This window comes from Tiliqua scincoides, chromosome 1 (genome assembly GCF_035046505.1).
Source record: "Tiliqua scincoides isolate rTilSci1 chromosome 1, rTilSci1.hap2, whole genome shotgun sequence".
Taxonomy (NCBI): Eukaryota; Metazoa; Chordata; class Lepidosauria; order Squamata; family Scincidae; genus Tiliqua; species Tiliqua scincoides.
The window spans coordinates 31,868,551-31,884,825 of NC_089821.1; the positions used below are offsets into that span (position 1 = coordinate 31,868,551).

General features: G+C 44.0%; 1 protein-coding gene across 1 annotated transcript in view; it reads right to left on the reverse strand.

Annotated features, from left to right (window-relative positions):
* Window positions 1-757: 757 nt before the first annotated feature.
* The window catches only part of TRIM44 (tripartite motif containing 44), a 101,697-nt gene continuing 86,179 nt past the window's right edge, over window positions 758-16,275 (reverse strand). Inside the window, exons 5-6 of the mRNA XM_066631523.1 lie at window positions 9,975-10,107; window positions 758-2,043 (exon numbers count right to left, since the gene is read on the reverse strand). Of these exons, the coding sequence (XP_066487620.1) occupies window positions 10,014-10,107 (94 nt within the window). The 3' untranslated portion in view covers window positions 758-2,043; window positions 9,975-10,013. The remainder of the gene's footprint in view (window positions 2,044-9,974; window positions 10,108-16,275) is intronic.

Sequence of the window (16,275 nt, forward strand, 5' to 3'; positions counted from 1 at the left end):
GCTTCCTGGAGCAAGGTACCTAGGAAAGAAGGAAACCTAGAGTCAGTGGTGAAGAAAGTACACAACATGGTGCAGGAGGAGTGACCAGTAGTGTCTACTGTAGGCTGATGACATCAGTCAATACTGGGCACTGTTGGACGTTGCATTCATTGTACAGCTTCAGCCACTCTTTTTTTCTGCTGTCTGCTAGTGACACTTGCTGGTAATCAGACTGGTTCATCTATTTGTCGCTACTCAGTGATAGCAGCCACTGTGCCATTTCATCCCCCCCCCCCCCAACTATCTCACCCAAAATTACTGTGGTTCTGTGTGTGGTCAGCTTCTGCTACCTTGCCTCTGTTTAGGCTTCCTTGATCTAGCTCCTAGCAAACAGCTTGCAGGGAGGAGACAAATGGAACACATTCCATGATCCACTCCTGGAAATGCCTGGAGCACAATCATTTGTGCTACAGCGTACATTATTAACACTATGCACAGAGCCATGCGTGTACTTGCCTGGGGCAACTGAAATTCTTTCCAGATGAGTTCCTTGCCAGAGGAAGTGCTCAAACCACTCATTTGAAACATAGGTAAATGTGTAAGCAGGTAACATAGAAAAATATGTCAGCAGGTAAGATGGAAAAATAAGCTACAGTACTCATTTGGATAGTTCCTCTAAAGCAGGGTGTCCAAACTTTTTTGGCAGGGCCACATCATCTCTCTGACACTGTGTCGGGGACTGGGGGAAAAAAGAATTCTTTTACATTACAAATTTGAATAAATTTACATAAATCCGTTTATTAGAGATAGAACATGTGAATGAATGAAGGTCTTGCAATAGCTCGCCTATAAAAGGCCTTGCACAAAGCATGGCCAGCCTTTCCTTTGCTCCCACTGCTGCATCACAGATGTGAATCAGCAAGCAGTGGAGGGAGCCCTCCTTATCCCACAGCTCATGTGAGAGGTCCAACAGTTGGCCGTCACGCTGAGAGCAGTTTCATCAGGCCAGCATGGGTTCCAGCAAGTCTCCGGAGAGCCAGAGGCTCATTGGAGACTGGGGGCTCCCTGAGGGCCGGATTGGGAGTCCTCGAGGGCTGCAAGTGGCCCCAGGGCCAGGGTTTGGGCACCCCTGCTCTAAAGTAAGAAACAGTAACCAAGAACACCAGCAGAAATGCATGTACACAGTTCAACACCACCAACATCATTAAACTGGAGTTTTCTTTTGCTGTTTTTACAATCTTCAAACTTTATCTCTGTCGGAAAGGAAGAAGGAAGAAACGAATGTGCCCAGCCACTACTAGTATTTGAGACACTACTACTGGAGACACTAATGACAAGAAACACTCCAAAGTACTGGAAGGTTCAAATACATCTGTCCCGCACAAATCTTCAAACTTGGGATTTCACATAAACCCATGCTACGAATTTGGATCTTAAAGTCTGCATGTTGAATATAGGCTCTGATTGCTAATGATTAGTCCCATCCACCCTGCATTAGCTTCCCTTCTCTAAACAAACAGGCTGACACAATTGAGGAGCATACCACATTATTTATATGGAAACTCAGTCATCATCTCTAAATTAAATTTTCACACTCAAATATTTCTTGAGAGGCTCATTTCTACCCTTTCTCTTTCCATCTTTGCTGCACTGAATTATTAAAATCAAGTCCACATGAACTCTGTCACTTAAGGAAAAAAAAAACCCATTAAACCACTGTGACTTTTATAGTCGTATTTCTCCTTTTCTGCTAGGATGGATTCCTTATTTTAATCATCTTCATGTTTTCAAAGGTGAGTATCTGATCTTCTCTTTTTTATTTTTTGTAAGATGTTTGTCAATCTGAAAAAAAACAAGGTGACTGATCATTGAACAAGTCATTAAGCATGATAAGCAGAGTCTCAACAAAAAATGTGTCTTGAAGAAGGAACAGACTGTCCTAGAGATGACGGAAGGGTGAAGAGGTGATTGGTGTCGCTTCTGGTACAGATTCAGGACCTCAGACAATCTTCCTGGGTTTTCAGAAATCTTCACCATTTGGAGGCTGCACACAGAAGAATCCTTCTGCAAAGGAAAGAAGAATTCTTGTGAGGAAAGGTAAAATGGAGGGCATGGCATGAATTCTGGGAAAGTCTTCAGTTCTGGCTCTGAAGCCTCTAGAGCAGTGGTTCCCAAACTGGTGGGTCACAACCCACCAGCCAAGGAAGCACTTATCCCTGCCCCTTTAAGGGGCGGGGAGGAAGGGAAGGCAGCAACCCAATCTCACACAACCCACCAGCCAAGGAAGCACTTATCCCTGCCCCTTTAAGGGGCGGGGAGGAAGGGAAGGCAGCAACCCAATCTCTAGGATCGCACTGCTGCCAGGGATAGGAGGGTTTTTTTCCCCACTTACCTGCAGCTAGTGCTGCAGTTCTGAGGGGTACAGGGCAGGAGCCCTCCACAGGGCTCCCTGTGACTGCAAAAGTCTTAGAGAAGTAAAAAACAGGTACTTCTGTTTTTTGCGATGAAACTAGTTTGTGCCCGTTTTTTACTTTAGAACTTTGCAGGCACTGTTAGACCGCCTGGAAATACTGGGTGCTGTAGGCTTATATCATAGTCTTTCGAGACTGAAGGTTGCCAACCAGGGAGCCTGGCGGAGGGCTCCCCAAACCCTCCAGAACCCTGCAGGACTGCAGCGCTGGTGGCAGGAAAGTGAAAGCCCCCTCCCATCCCTGGCAGCAGCACGATCCTGGAGATCATTCTGTTGCCTTTCCCCCTTCTCCACGACAATTTACAGTGCACCCAACTCCTTTGTAGGGGGCATTTGGGAAGCCCTGTTCTAGAGAGAAACCCAAATCCAAACTTTTCCATCTTGACAACACATTACAATTAAATCAATAAGAAAAACTGTCATTTCATAACTTTGTGGTGTCTGGTCTGTAACCCTGTGGCCTCATAATATAGATGATAACGAATGTTTTGTTGTTGGTGTTTTTGCTGACGTTCTTTTGCTGAGCTGAAAACAATTGCGGGGTAGTTATTTATTGTTTTTTATAAAAGGTAGCAACAGCCAGTTGTTTATATAAGATCGCTGTACCAATACAATATTAATGTCTTAAGCCTTGCGGGTGGTATACATGACAATGGAACTACCTATCTGCGATAAGGAAATACATTTGTTCAAGGAAATGGTCGGCTATGTACCAACAGCAGTTATAAGTGATAATGACTGCAAATATAACCAATTCATTTGTTGGATTAATCAATTACATAGCTTTATAATCTTTTAATTCTTTATCCTTTTAATTGGGCAGCAGCTTTGAAACAAATGTTATATTGAATATAAGGACTTATAAAAATTGCGGATGGCAAGAACCATTTTGAAAAAGGCGTTCTTCTTCCCTCTCATTCACACAAGAGGAATGCCACGTAGCATAGCATGTATCCCCATGACTTTAAAACTTATAAAGGTGACATAATGCTTCTTGTTTCAGAACAATTATTTTTACCAATGTGCAAATTTAATTAATCCATTAAAACATGAGTTTTAATGAGAGGCTAGTACTTGGTTAATTGGGTTCCACCCTACTTGTACTGAGTGTTAAATAGCTACTGTGGTTGTCTATTAGTTTGAAGGGAGCAAAATATCATCTTAGTCCTATGGAGGACCAATAGGGGTAGGGCAAATGAAAGCCCTCAGGCTAGCCACACCTCTCATGCCAACATGGGCTGACCATGCCTCTGGGCTGTTCAATGCTGTTCAACGCTTGCCTGAAATGGGTAGGCAACGAATGTCAGCTCCATGTGACTCAGGGCCCAATCCTAAAGGCCCTTGACATCGGTGCTTAGCGTTTACGACACCGGCACTGGGTGTTGTAAACATGCCGTAAAGCATGTCTATGGCACCCTCAGAGTAGGGAACACCAGCACTGAGCCAGTGGCAGTCGGCACTAGGCCTGGCGCCAGATGGATGCCGCACAAAGGTAAGAGCTCCGTGTGGCAGTGTGGGCTTTTAGGGTGTGGAGTAGCATTCCGTGGCAGGCGGAGGAACCAGCCTGGGAGGGTGGTGGATAGGCAGAGCCCTGCTCCACCAGATCCTACCCTCTGTGTTGGGCTGAAAAGCCTCACACAGAGATTCACCCGTCTGCACCGGAAAAATAGCCAGCACAGATGTGAGAAGCCCCACTGTGGGGCCTGGGGCTTCCCCGAGAAGACCTCTAGCGGCTTCCCAGCTCTCATGGGATACAGCGGTCGCTATTTTGGCGCTGCTGTTCCTATGGGTGCCGGGCAGCTTAAGATTGGGCTGCTCGAACCCTTCATGCAGAGTAGTTATCTGTGGTAAGAACTCTCTTTCCATGTGTATCCTCTTCAGAGAAGAGCTGAATGTGGATGACATTGTCCGGGAGTATGTTAGCATGGGGATGTGCAGTTATTCCATGCACTCTCTGTTCACATGAGTTCTCCATGGAAGACTAGTGCTTGAATATGATTTATATCTATTGGCAAAAACAGGTATCACAAACTGCACCCTCGGTAGTTTGCATGTGAAGAGCATACGGATGGGGTTTTGTGTGTTCTGGATGTGTACTCAGAGAAGAAACTGGGCTGAAGTACGAAATCAGACTTCCTGAGGATCTGTTCAAAACTATACTGAAAATTCTATATAACTTTGTTCTTGACAGTGGGCAAGCATTTAAAATAATCAGCTATTCAATTCCCTCTCGCCTAAGATTTATACACCTCTCTCTACCTACCATCTTACCCTACTTGTATTTTTTCCCCCAATTTGATTACTCGCTGAAACTCTGGGACCAACAATGACTTAAGGCAAACAGAAATAAGTAGCAAATGCAGTTGGAAGACATCAGGGACTAGCGATATCTATATTTTTTTCCATTTTAAGCTAAATAATATATTACATTATGGCTCTTCTCTCTTTCCTAACCCTTTTAACAAGAGAGAAAGAAATCTCAGCCCGGCAGATGTTTTTAAATGGAGGTGAAAACTTTAACCCATAGCTGGCTCCAAGAAATATAGATTTCTAGGACCTCTGTGTTCTGAAAGCTGCTCTGGACATGATTGACACAAAGAACTTGTTAAATTTTTAGCCCAGCCCAGGCAGCAAGGGCAAGACTGACAGCTTTAAATACAGAATTGCTCTATGTAGTTGTAGAGCAGGTAAAACACTGGTAATAGCTATGCAAGGTTTCTGCAACAATTACCTCTATTACTGTCTCCCACCTATGGCTCAAAAAAGCTTCACAGCTTTCCCTTCTGGGACTATACACACTTGCCCTAAGGGATACAGATTTCACGGACACTTTCTCCCTCCCGCCCTCATGAATATAACTTAGATTCAAATGTGTCCCTTCCAGCTTCTAAGTCCCATTACCATCTTTGAAGTTGGGATGCATTTTTACCGTGACTAAGCATGAAGGCTCAGAGTTCCATAAACATTTGAGGGAGTTATTCAGTTACTTCATGATTTGCATTAAACATTCATTTGGCTCTTCATTATGAATGTCAACCAAAAATGTTATCAAAATCTCCATTATCCAGAACTTTGGATGATCTAAATTTTCTGTCTGTTCCAAGAGGAGCTTCAGTGTAATTCTAAATGTAAGCCTACCATGTAAGAAATCTATTTTAGGGACATGTTGTTGGCAACCTTCAGTCTCGAAAGACTATGGTATCGCGCTCTGAATGGCGGTTCCGGAACAGCGTCTAGTGTGGCTGAAAAGGCCGATTCGGGAATGACAATCCCTTCCACACCGGGAGCAAGTGCAGTCTGTCCCTGGTCTGTCTCCCTGGCTATGGGCCTTCCTTCTTTGCCTCTTTGCCTCTGTTTTTGCCTCTTTGCCTCTGTTGAGAGGGGGGCAAAGAGGAAAAATACCAACCGTATTGGCTTCAGGGACATAAACCCTAAGAAAAATTCTACATGTCTACAATACAAAATAGGTTAATTAAAAAGTCACAACAGACTTTTTAAAATGTCAAATGACTTTTTTATATGTCATAGGAAGTTTTAAAATAGTTATCCAATATTGCAACTGTGCTACGGAATTTAAAAGGCTAAAACAGCTGGAAGATTATCTAGAAATAACGTAAGATTCATTTATGGGTTTAGAAATAAATACAGGTAAAATTTTTAGTGTCCAACTCTCATCACCAACGTATTAGTAAAAACAGCCTGAAAGCTGAGTTTCCACTTGATAGTTCTCTACAGTATAAAATTTGAGTGTACTACCAAGATGAGATACATTTGCAAGTTTTACATTTTAAAGGATTCTGCGATTAGCAATAACCTTATTTTGTACATGACCGCCCAAGTAGTGATAAATTCCTATGTAGTTCAATATGTGAGTATCAAACATTTTCATACACTGCCAAGTCACTGAGTTACATGAAATAGTGTTCTCCCTAAATCTAACCCATTGCATCCCTCCTTTGAGATTTCAGGCCTCAAGGGTTATTGGACATATTTAGAACTTGCAGCTAGTTATCCTCTAGCCTTTTAGAGACGTCAGGGTCATTTATATATAGTTTAAATAATACATATTCTCCAATACATCGTGACCTGCTATGTCCTGATTTAACCCACTGATCCAGTGGCTCTCAAACTTTGAGGGAGCTTTACTCCTTCAGTAATTTCTTGCGGTGGAGGGCCTAGGGTGGCAACGTGATCCCCAGGATCATGTCACTAAGTGGGGGTGAGGGGGGGTGCTTGTGCCTTACATTATATAGGCAGGTCTGCAGCAGGCTACAGGAGGTGTGAAGAGCCCTGCGCAGCCCTCCGCAGCACTCCCTGAGGCTTGGAACGTTCGGAAACAGCAGGAGCAAAGCACCTCCTGCAAAACAGAAGTGCTTTGCACCCACTTTTTCCAGACGTTCCAAGCCTTGGGGAGCACTGTGAAGGGCTGCAGAGGGCTCCCTGCACCTCCTGCAGCCCTGCCTACATAATGTAAGTCACAAGCCCCCCCCTCGCCCCCCCCATACGGACATGATCCTGGGGATCACTTCCCTGTCTCTCCCCTTCCCTTGCCCCTTAAAGGGACGGGGGAATCTTTACATGAACTGGTAGGTTGCGACCCACCAGTTTGAGAATCACTGCACTGATCAAAGATTTTCCAGGAGATAGTGAGTTGAATTCTGGTCATGTCAGAGCATTCAACAAAATTTATTCGCAATGACGAAAGACTTCTATAAAGTCACTCATAGTGACATCATACTTAAAAAGCTTGCATGGAATTTAATTGTGGTGTGACTAAGGGGAATGAATACTGGACATCATTCTTGGCTCTAATGCAGTATCTAAACTTTCTCTGGGATTTAAAGGAAGGAGCTTTTTCTCATGGCTTGGATGCAGATACTTGATCTTTTCACTTGACTTCCACTTTTCATTTGGATCAGTCCAACACATGTTGCCACAAGGCACACCTACTGCTTTGCATATATTTTCTTCTTTGTTCAGTAAAGGATGAAGAGAATATTATTTACATATCTGTAATAATCGCATTTAGAATGAAAGTTTGAAAGGCTACTTATCCAGATTGCCTATTGAAGTAGGGAAATGCTATTCTCCTTGAAATGCTATTGAAGAAAAGAATCTAGTTTTATTGTAGCAGTGATTGAATTCTATTGCTAGCAGTGCTTTATAAAGATGTAATTAATAATAGTTAATTTAAGGATGGAAGTGGAGAGGTACACCATCAGATTCAAACTTTGGAACTTCTATGTGATGTGGATTCTCTTTCCCCTTGTGGTGACCATCTTTATGCCCAACTTCAAAGTCCAGTTAGCCCCAAGATACCTGGTTCTGATACCTAAGTGGATCAGAGTGTTCTTTGGAATGTAGAAGGTCCACATGCTATAGCACCACAGACCCTAGTCTAATAAGCATGGATTTTTTTTAACATTTATTTGGAGCTCATTTTAAAGAGCTGGTTTTAAAGGCCCTTAGCAGAAATTTTAGTAGAAAAGAAGGCTATAGCTGGGAGGGAAGGGAGAGAAAAAGCTAATAAAGCCAGCCCCATAAATTAAGGCCAAGTAAGGGTATCCTAGAAACAAGGCCAAGCTCACAGAGACGATGCATACAATGCGACCACTGGTCTCCATCCTTTGTGCCATTCCAAACATATCTATGTGAAAGTGCTTGTGAGTAGGCTGAAAATGATGCAACCCTGGAAAAATAATTAAGAAATGAACTCTACTATTTGGTGGCATCTTTCCCAACTGGGAACAAAGTGCCTTTTGTGAAACTTTCTCCCCAGAAAGCCTTTCTAGAGTTTGAACTGTATCCATGGCCTCCCTTGGAATTAAACCCAAAGTAAGACTTTATTGTTCCCATTCACTCTGCGTCTACCGCATGTGGGGGGCAAAAGTCCCAAGCGGTTTTAAAATACTGCTGATCAGCTAGGCTTGGCTGCATTTTTCCCAGGACATGAATCAACTTTATTGCGACTAACAAAAACCCATTAGCATTATTGAAGCATAGACAGTATCAGTGAATATGAGCAGGGTGAAAGGGTAAACACACACTTTAAGTAGCATGATGATATGCTTTCCCTGTTGAAAAGTGGGCTGGAAAGAATTTTTTTTAAACAATTTGCCGGGAAAATTGCAGAGTAAGAACTTCAGGCATTTCATAGACTCCCTCTGGAATTTTGGAGGGAAAAAAGCATAAATATGATGCTTATCTGGTCATTTAAACTCAATGGTGTCACTACGGGGGATCAGGGGTGCGGGTTGCATCGGGTGACGTGCATGGGGGGGTGACACCACTTCTGGCCAAAATTCCAAAAACCTAAAAGAGGCAGGGTAATGAAGTTGCCACACCCACTTCATGGGAGGAGGTCCCTCATGGGGTGATGCGCTAGCCTCCCGCACGGGGTGATGCAAACCCTAGTGATGCCACTGCTTTACTTTTCTGTATGTCAGATTTCTAGGATGGGAGGCTGTTTGGTCCCAGTTCTTGCACTGATGCAGGATCCTTTGTGTACAACATTTTTGTTCAGTGGGCAACCATGCACCATAAGCACGGAGTACCATGCAAGACAGGACTACAGTTCCCGATGCTTACTGAAAAAGGCATAATTTATGTGGTGCAAAAACAATGGCAGACTGCCAAGAAGGTAAGCGAGCAACAAACGACAGCAGAAGGCATCTCTAGCGTATGATAGAATGAGCAGCAAAATGAAGTAGAAAGCCACAAAATAGTGTAAGACGCTTTTATTTTGTTTGCTATCATCGGTAAATCCTCTCAAGAGATTTCAACCAGAAGAGGATAGAATCTGGCACTCTCTTCTAAAAGAACACAATCCAAGAGACTCGCTCACATCTCAAAAGGTCGCTTGTAGACTATCACTGGCATGGCTCCACCTGGCTCCATGTTTCGAGACAGGAGAGTGATAATTCAGTCCAGAAGCCACAGTTTAGTCTTACAAGTGGCTTCTGAGATGTGCATGTGTCCTGCTAATATACAGTACCAGATGTCTTTCTGGCTTTTTGATTTATAAACAATCAATAGGATATATAGCATTTCAGATTCTATCTCCGATGATTCTTGACTGTAAAACACATTAGGGCTGCTCATCTGCAATAGCTTACAGAAGAGTTTTGTATCTTCAGTGTTGCTAATCTTCCATTGGTTACATGTGTACTGGTTAGGTCTTCGTTTTTTCAACTTATATGATAGAATGAGCATTTAGGCACATTAGCTTCTTTGCTGTATACACTCGAGCCTCCTACATCAAAGAATTGAATCCTACCAGATTTTCCATCGCTGATGCAGCCATGCCAACAGAACATGCATTGTGTCCTGGGGTGGGGGCAGCAGTCATGAAGGCCTCCTCAAGGCAAGGGAGCATTTGTTCCCTTACCGTGGAGTTGCAATGTGGTTGCAGTAGCGCTGGAAAGTTGGACAGGACTGGGCCCTAAACGTTACAATCCAACAAATACTGGTTCCACATCATAGGTTGTGTGCGCATATTATAAATGAAGTTTTGAAAGAAAAATACCTGCATAGTCTCCTTGGTGATTAAACTTCCTTTGCTCAGTCAGCAAGGTCCATTGGCAGGTGATGGATCATCATCACTGGATCTCCTGCCCCTCCGAGAAGGATTCAGAAGTGGTAGAGGAAAATGGTCAACCCTAGATGCAAAGGAAATGTTGAATTATACAGAAGAGCTAAATTGCCAGTTTTAAAGAGCAGGTGGATTCATGTTTGTGGATTATGGAAGGAAATGGCATTACTGCATGTGATATTAAATCATGAAACGACCACTTACCAATACAACAGCCAATATAAAGCTAACATAGTTGTTCTGATATACGGCATATTCTGAATCCCATTTAGGACTTACCATCTTAACCAGGTGGTAGCACTAAATTGCCATATGTTCATTATACAGCAACATGCTCCCACGACTCCAACAGAACAAACATGGTACATCAGTTGCTGCAAGTCAATGAGTAAATGTGTACTTGTTCCTTTCTACAATGCCATAGCCTCAGTGAACTAACTACTAAAATAATACTACTTCATGGTTCAAATATTAGCAGGTGTGCAGTTACAGTCTGAGAACTGGTAGCTGTTTTAGAGCAACTGCGGCCAGCGCAAAATCACCCTGCCCGGGGCCCGTGTAGACGTGGGGAGGCCAGTGCATGCCTATGCGCCAGCCTATCTTCCCTTCTGTTGGTACAAAAGTGCTTTATGGCACTCCCAAAGTTGTTGGGAGCCCAGAAAAGGAGCACTTCAGTTAAGAGATGGAAATAAACACAATATTTTGTTTTAGAACATGAGAACAGCCCCACTGGATCAGGCCTAAGACCCATCTAGTTGAGCTTCCTATATCTCACAGTGGCCCACCAAATGCCCCAGGGAGCATACAACACAGCAAGAGACCTGCATCCTGGTGCCCTCCCTTGCCTCTGGCATTCTGACCTAACCCATTTCTAAAATCAGGAGGCTGCACATACACACATCATGGCTTGTAACCTGTTATGGATTTTCTTCTCCAGAAACTTGTCCAATCCCCTTTTAAAGGTGTCCAGCCTTGACGCCATCACTGTATCCTGCAGCAAGGAGTTCCACAGACCAACTACACTCTGAGTAAAGAAATATTTTCTTTGTGGATCTCCACTTGTCTCACTTTAATCCATGATCTGTCTTTATTGCCATTTTCTGGTCAACTAGTCCATCTAGCATTTTTCGTTGCTGTTAGCACAGCTGCTGGATTCCTCGATGCACTTGCTTGTAACTATAAACATCCAACAAAATCAACAGGCAAAAGAGAGGTGGCAAGGCAGTGCAAATGGCCCTTCCAACCTGTCACAATTGGTTCCGCAGAGCAGAAGAAGGCTGGCAAATGCAGTGCAGATCTGGGGGAAGTTATCAGTGTTCTCTGACACATGGCAAGAGTCTCCCCTGGGTATTCATCTTCCAACACAGTCTATTTTATGGCCTATCTGTCATCCAGAGCAAAGAGAGAGAAAAACGAAAGTGCACAGAGAATGTGTTTATGGAAGATATCACTCTGGCACATGTAGCTGCACAGCCAATACAAGGGGAAACTACTATTAAAAAAACCAAAACAGCTGGAATGGTAGAAAGTGACTGCCTCTGCTTTGCATTAACAGCCTCTTTGCTGTGTAAACAAATACTCTGCTGCAGGCTATGGGAAACCTGGCTGCTTCATTGAGAGCCTCTTTGTTGTGCTTTGACCACCATTGTATATGCAGTCCATCAGTTAAGTGGAATGACGCACACCTGTGATGCACACCTGTGAATACTTTCTCCATTCTGTTTCTCTGTATTAAGCTAGAGTCTTAATAGGAAAAAACTGTAACCTTAAAACAGTTGCCTGTTCTGACTAACTGGAAGAGGAACCTGATGCGCAATTGTCACATTTGACTACCCCACCAACCCTGTGAGCGGGTTACACTTTATTCTTCTTCCATCATTATTCTTCCATCATTTCACCACCCTTTACTCATCACTATCTGAAGAGCAGCCCTCCCTTTTACCCCCCTTTCCAGGAAGTACACACCAATACACAACACAAACAACCCACTATGAGAGGGAACACTCAAACTACCCCCAAAGATAGCACCTAACCAGCACCGCCAGACATAACTGGGCAAGGGATCTCCCTGCTAGGGAAATGATACAGGGAAACCAAAAGGGCAAATGCTTCCTCCCTTTCACCCAACCACACACACTACTGTGGTCTCACCACAGGTAAGCACTACTGGGAAAGGTCACAAACCCCTACGACCGATCCTTCCTACAAGATAAAGCCCCCTTTCACCAGAGTGCATTCCAACCAAATGGAGAGGAAACTAGCGCCCTCTCTTGTAACTAACTCTAAGAGGCAACTTGTGAAATTGCCCCCTTACCCCAACTCCATGGGAAGTCAGTGATGATTAATCCATTGGAGGGATGGGGCTTCTGGCCAGGAAGATGGATACTCTATAAGTATTGCTTATTGATGTTGTCTCTCTTCCGAAGTTATGAGGGATGAAGAGAAGGGCAGATGCCAAAGCTGTAAATGGTTTTGCTGCCACTGAGGCTAGCAGCTACCCTGCTATAACTTATCAAGTGACAACAGTTACAAATTCATTGTGTGAACTTGGTCTGGCCTTGTTAGGGGTGACTCCAAATGGGGTGATACACACACACACACTGCATCCACTTCTGACTGCATTCAACCCTGCGTTACATGCAACCTTGCCTCTTTACTGCAAAGTCATAAAGAAGGCAGAATCTGTGCACAGCAACACAATGGCCAGACTGTTGGAGCAATGCAGTATCAGCAGAAACACACACACACACACTCGTTTTGGCATCTTGTTCAACACTCACTTTGCCAGCTTTTTGTTACTGCACAACTGTCAAGACAACCTAGAAAACTGTTGTCTGGATTCACCTGACATAACATTCAACCCATTCCCAAAACATTCATTGATCTGGACGCGACAGCCTAGCAGTAGAGACACCTGGCATTTAGCCTTATTTATGCAACCAATTCTGTTTTTGGGAAATGATTTTAACAGTGTTGGGAAAAAAAGGCCGAACAGACCACCCCCACCCTGCTTCTCCCATCTCAGTGCCATCAAACTGCTCATATTCTAAATGAAACAATTATATCAAATACTGGTAAAGTGGCCATAAATGGTCATCAAAAATACTGAAAATGGGAAGATACACTTGGTTATCTAAATCTGTCCATTATTTATGCAGCAAGGGGTGGGAGTGGGACCATGAAAAAAAATTGCTCAGCTGTTTTTCTACTGTTTTCATGGAAACCCCTAATGCTTAGGCTAAAAAGAGCTTAGAAAATTGGAGATGGATGGGTAAGAGGAAACAATCTTCTGTTTCTCAAGAAGGGAACTAGCAAGTTAAAAAGCTGCTTCATTTATCATGGATTTTCTGTATTCATCACCTCAGTAGGAAATTGGACCACACATCATGTGCATCTAGACTGGCATGCATGGTGACCTTTAGGGTCTATTTTGGTGCACAAGAATCTGCTGTCAGCTGGAGCTTCCCACCACACCTGTATGTAGCAAAAAGTGTATGTGTGCACCTTTGTATTGTGGGAGTAAACATTTGCTATGAACAACATGTTTCAAGGTTGAAGGGAGGTGAGAAGGGAAGAGACATACGGTCCTCTGTTTCACTAAGAAAGAAGTGCAGTGGGAAGAATGTGTGTGTGTGGGGGGGGGGGTAGAAACATTTTAAAATACTCTAATCTCAGCAGAGTCATGTTCCTTCCTGGATAAAGAGCCACCCCCAGCTCCATCCCTCAGGCAACTGAAGTGCCTACCAAGCCTGTGCTGCCCTTCCCCAGAAGTCTGTCTTATTTTGGGAAGAACTCAGCTGCTGTGGCTGGAAAGGAGAGAGGTGGGAGGAAAATGTAAAGTGGATTTTCTTTTGCAAAGCAAAAAAAGGCATTCTCTGGGTTCCATCCCGGCAAAGAGAACAAATTCCTGGATTAAGCAGTGGCAAATATAGGCTTCAGCGAGGGTAAACAACAGGGAGCATGCTATTTGTATGGAAGGGAGAAGCACGTTTGTGAAGAGGAATGAATCCTGATGAAAGGGTCTCTCTGATTGCTGGTAAAGGAGGTGGCAGCAGGGCTTGATTTTGAAATGGAGCAGTCTGCGCAGTTGGACTTGTGTGACTGACATACCGTAAGCTCACATCCCGAATTCTAAATATGTGGCAGCATTGATAAGATGCAGTCCTGGGGGGTGGGGGAATGTGCTCCTTGGTGTCTTTATTTACATACTCAACAGCATCAGCCCAGTAGTGGTCCTACAGATGCACCAACTGCCCTTTGAGCAGGAAGAAGAGAAGGACAAATAACCAAAGTGAAGAATCATTATTGCCACCTCCATCTACTAGTGTTTCTTAAAGCTTAAACTGTCACCTTCTCCCCTTCATAGTGGCCACACAAACACCAACTGCCCTGTAAGGAGAAAAGAAGCCAGCAAGATGTCTGTCTGTCTGTCTGTCTGTCTGTCTCTCTCTCTCTACAACTGCTTGTTTGGGACCCTGGTTAACTGAAGGGTGGGGTACAAATTCTTTCAGCACACACACATTCAGAGAGAGAGAGAGAGAGAGAGAGAGAGAGAGAGAGAGAGAGAGAGAGAGAGAGAGAGAGAGTTAATCTGGTGTCAGCTGTAGGACAAAGTACTATTTTCGCAGTGCCCTTTTTGCTCGTCTTTACAGAAGACATTTATCCGTGGACTTTGCAAGACCCTTGTTTCCTGTGAAGAAGGGGTAATGCGGAAGCCTGTGATCTGAAGGAAAGAGGGACATTAGCAATGAGCCATTAGCCAGTAAGTGATGAAGTAGGGCTAATGCAAAATATCCCACACAGCCTAGGGACAACTGGAGTGTTGATATCCATTGAGTGAGGGGGACTCACAAGGGAAAAGCTCTTGGCTGTGGACCAGGGAACCCAAGAGGGTGGGTAGGTACAATCCTTGAGGGGGTGATACTGATTTCTACATTTTAATTGGAAGAAACTCATCAGTTAAACTTTTGGCAGCTGCACAAGCAATTTCCTACACAGAGCCACACAAGAAATTTGGTACACACAAAGCAGCTCTAAGGTCCTTTGTTTAAATTTTAAAGGAGCCTGCAATATAGATCTGGGGACACTTTCACTGCAGCCCTGTTGGAGGCAGCAAAAACACACCTGTTTCGAAAGCGGCTGACAGAGAAGCTTCTGTGTGTGCATGGCACATTCACACCTCAAAAGCTCTCAAAATCATTTTTATACATTCGCTGCCACAGAGAGAGCACTTGGCACACTAGCGCACGTGCCAGTCGTCAGCATGTCACCAAGAGCAACATCTGCAGCAAAGAGTCAGAATGATTATTAGTCCTTCTCGTTCTCGCTCATCTCCCACCCCTTTGCCTCTTCAACTTCTTTACCAGGAAAACTGTCAACACTTGCTTATGAGATCAGATTCTGGGAACAGGGAATATGACAGTATTAGCAGCGAAGCCTCCAAAACTCTCTGTCTTTATTGATTTCGTGCCCTATTATTGTCAAAGAAAAAATGGAAAGCAGCGTTAAGATGCAAAAGGTGAAAATGAGGCAGGCGTCAGTCATTATGCATTTTCCTGGCACTATATTTTTATAACATTTGCATGTGCAAAGAAACGTATTCTGAGGAAAGAGTTGAACCTGTACAGCTGGGTTTCCAGAAGGTCAAACTCACAAGCTAACATTAGTATTTAGATAGCCCTGCAAAATAAGGGAATAACCCATTCCCTTGCTACTTCCTTCTGTTCCCCCTTGAACAGATTACGGGGTGCAGAATTCCCCTACAGCCACCCCTCCTCCTTGCACATAGAGAAGCATTCCTGTGAAGGTTATAAAAGCAAGTTACCACATGTAGAGCATTAATTCCAATGCCACAATAGTTACTAACCCAACAACACTTTTACTAGCACACACTGGTCGAGTTTTCTTGCTTTCCTCTCACTTGATGGCAATTCTCGCACACTGCAGGTGACATATTGACCCTGATAGCTGTCTTTTTTTTTTAGTCAATAGCATCCAGGTTAGGACTGGTGGGGGAGAGAGCAGGGCGGGAGGAGGGAGGGACCAGCAGACATTGGCTCCGCTGGACGTAGAGTCCCATGCTGGGCCTTGCAGTCTGACACAAGGCTTCTTGATTCTGTGCGGACACAGAATTGAGTAGCCCCATTGTGGGGCTACTTCCCTTACTCAGGGGGATGAAAGTCCCCTTCTCCCAAGAAGCCGGCGGCAGTTGCCTGCAGCAGCCACTTTTGGTGCC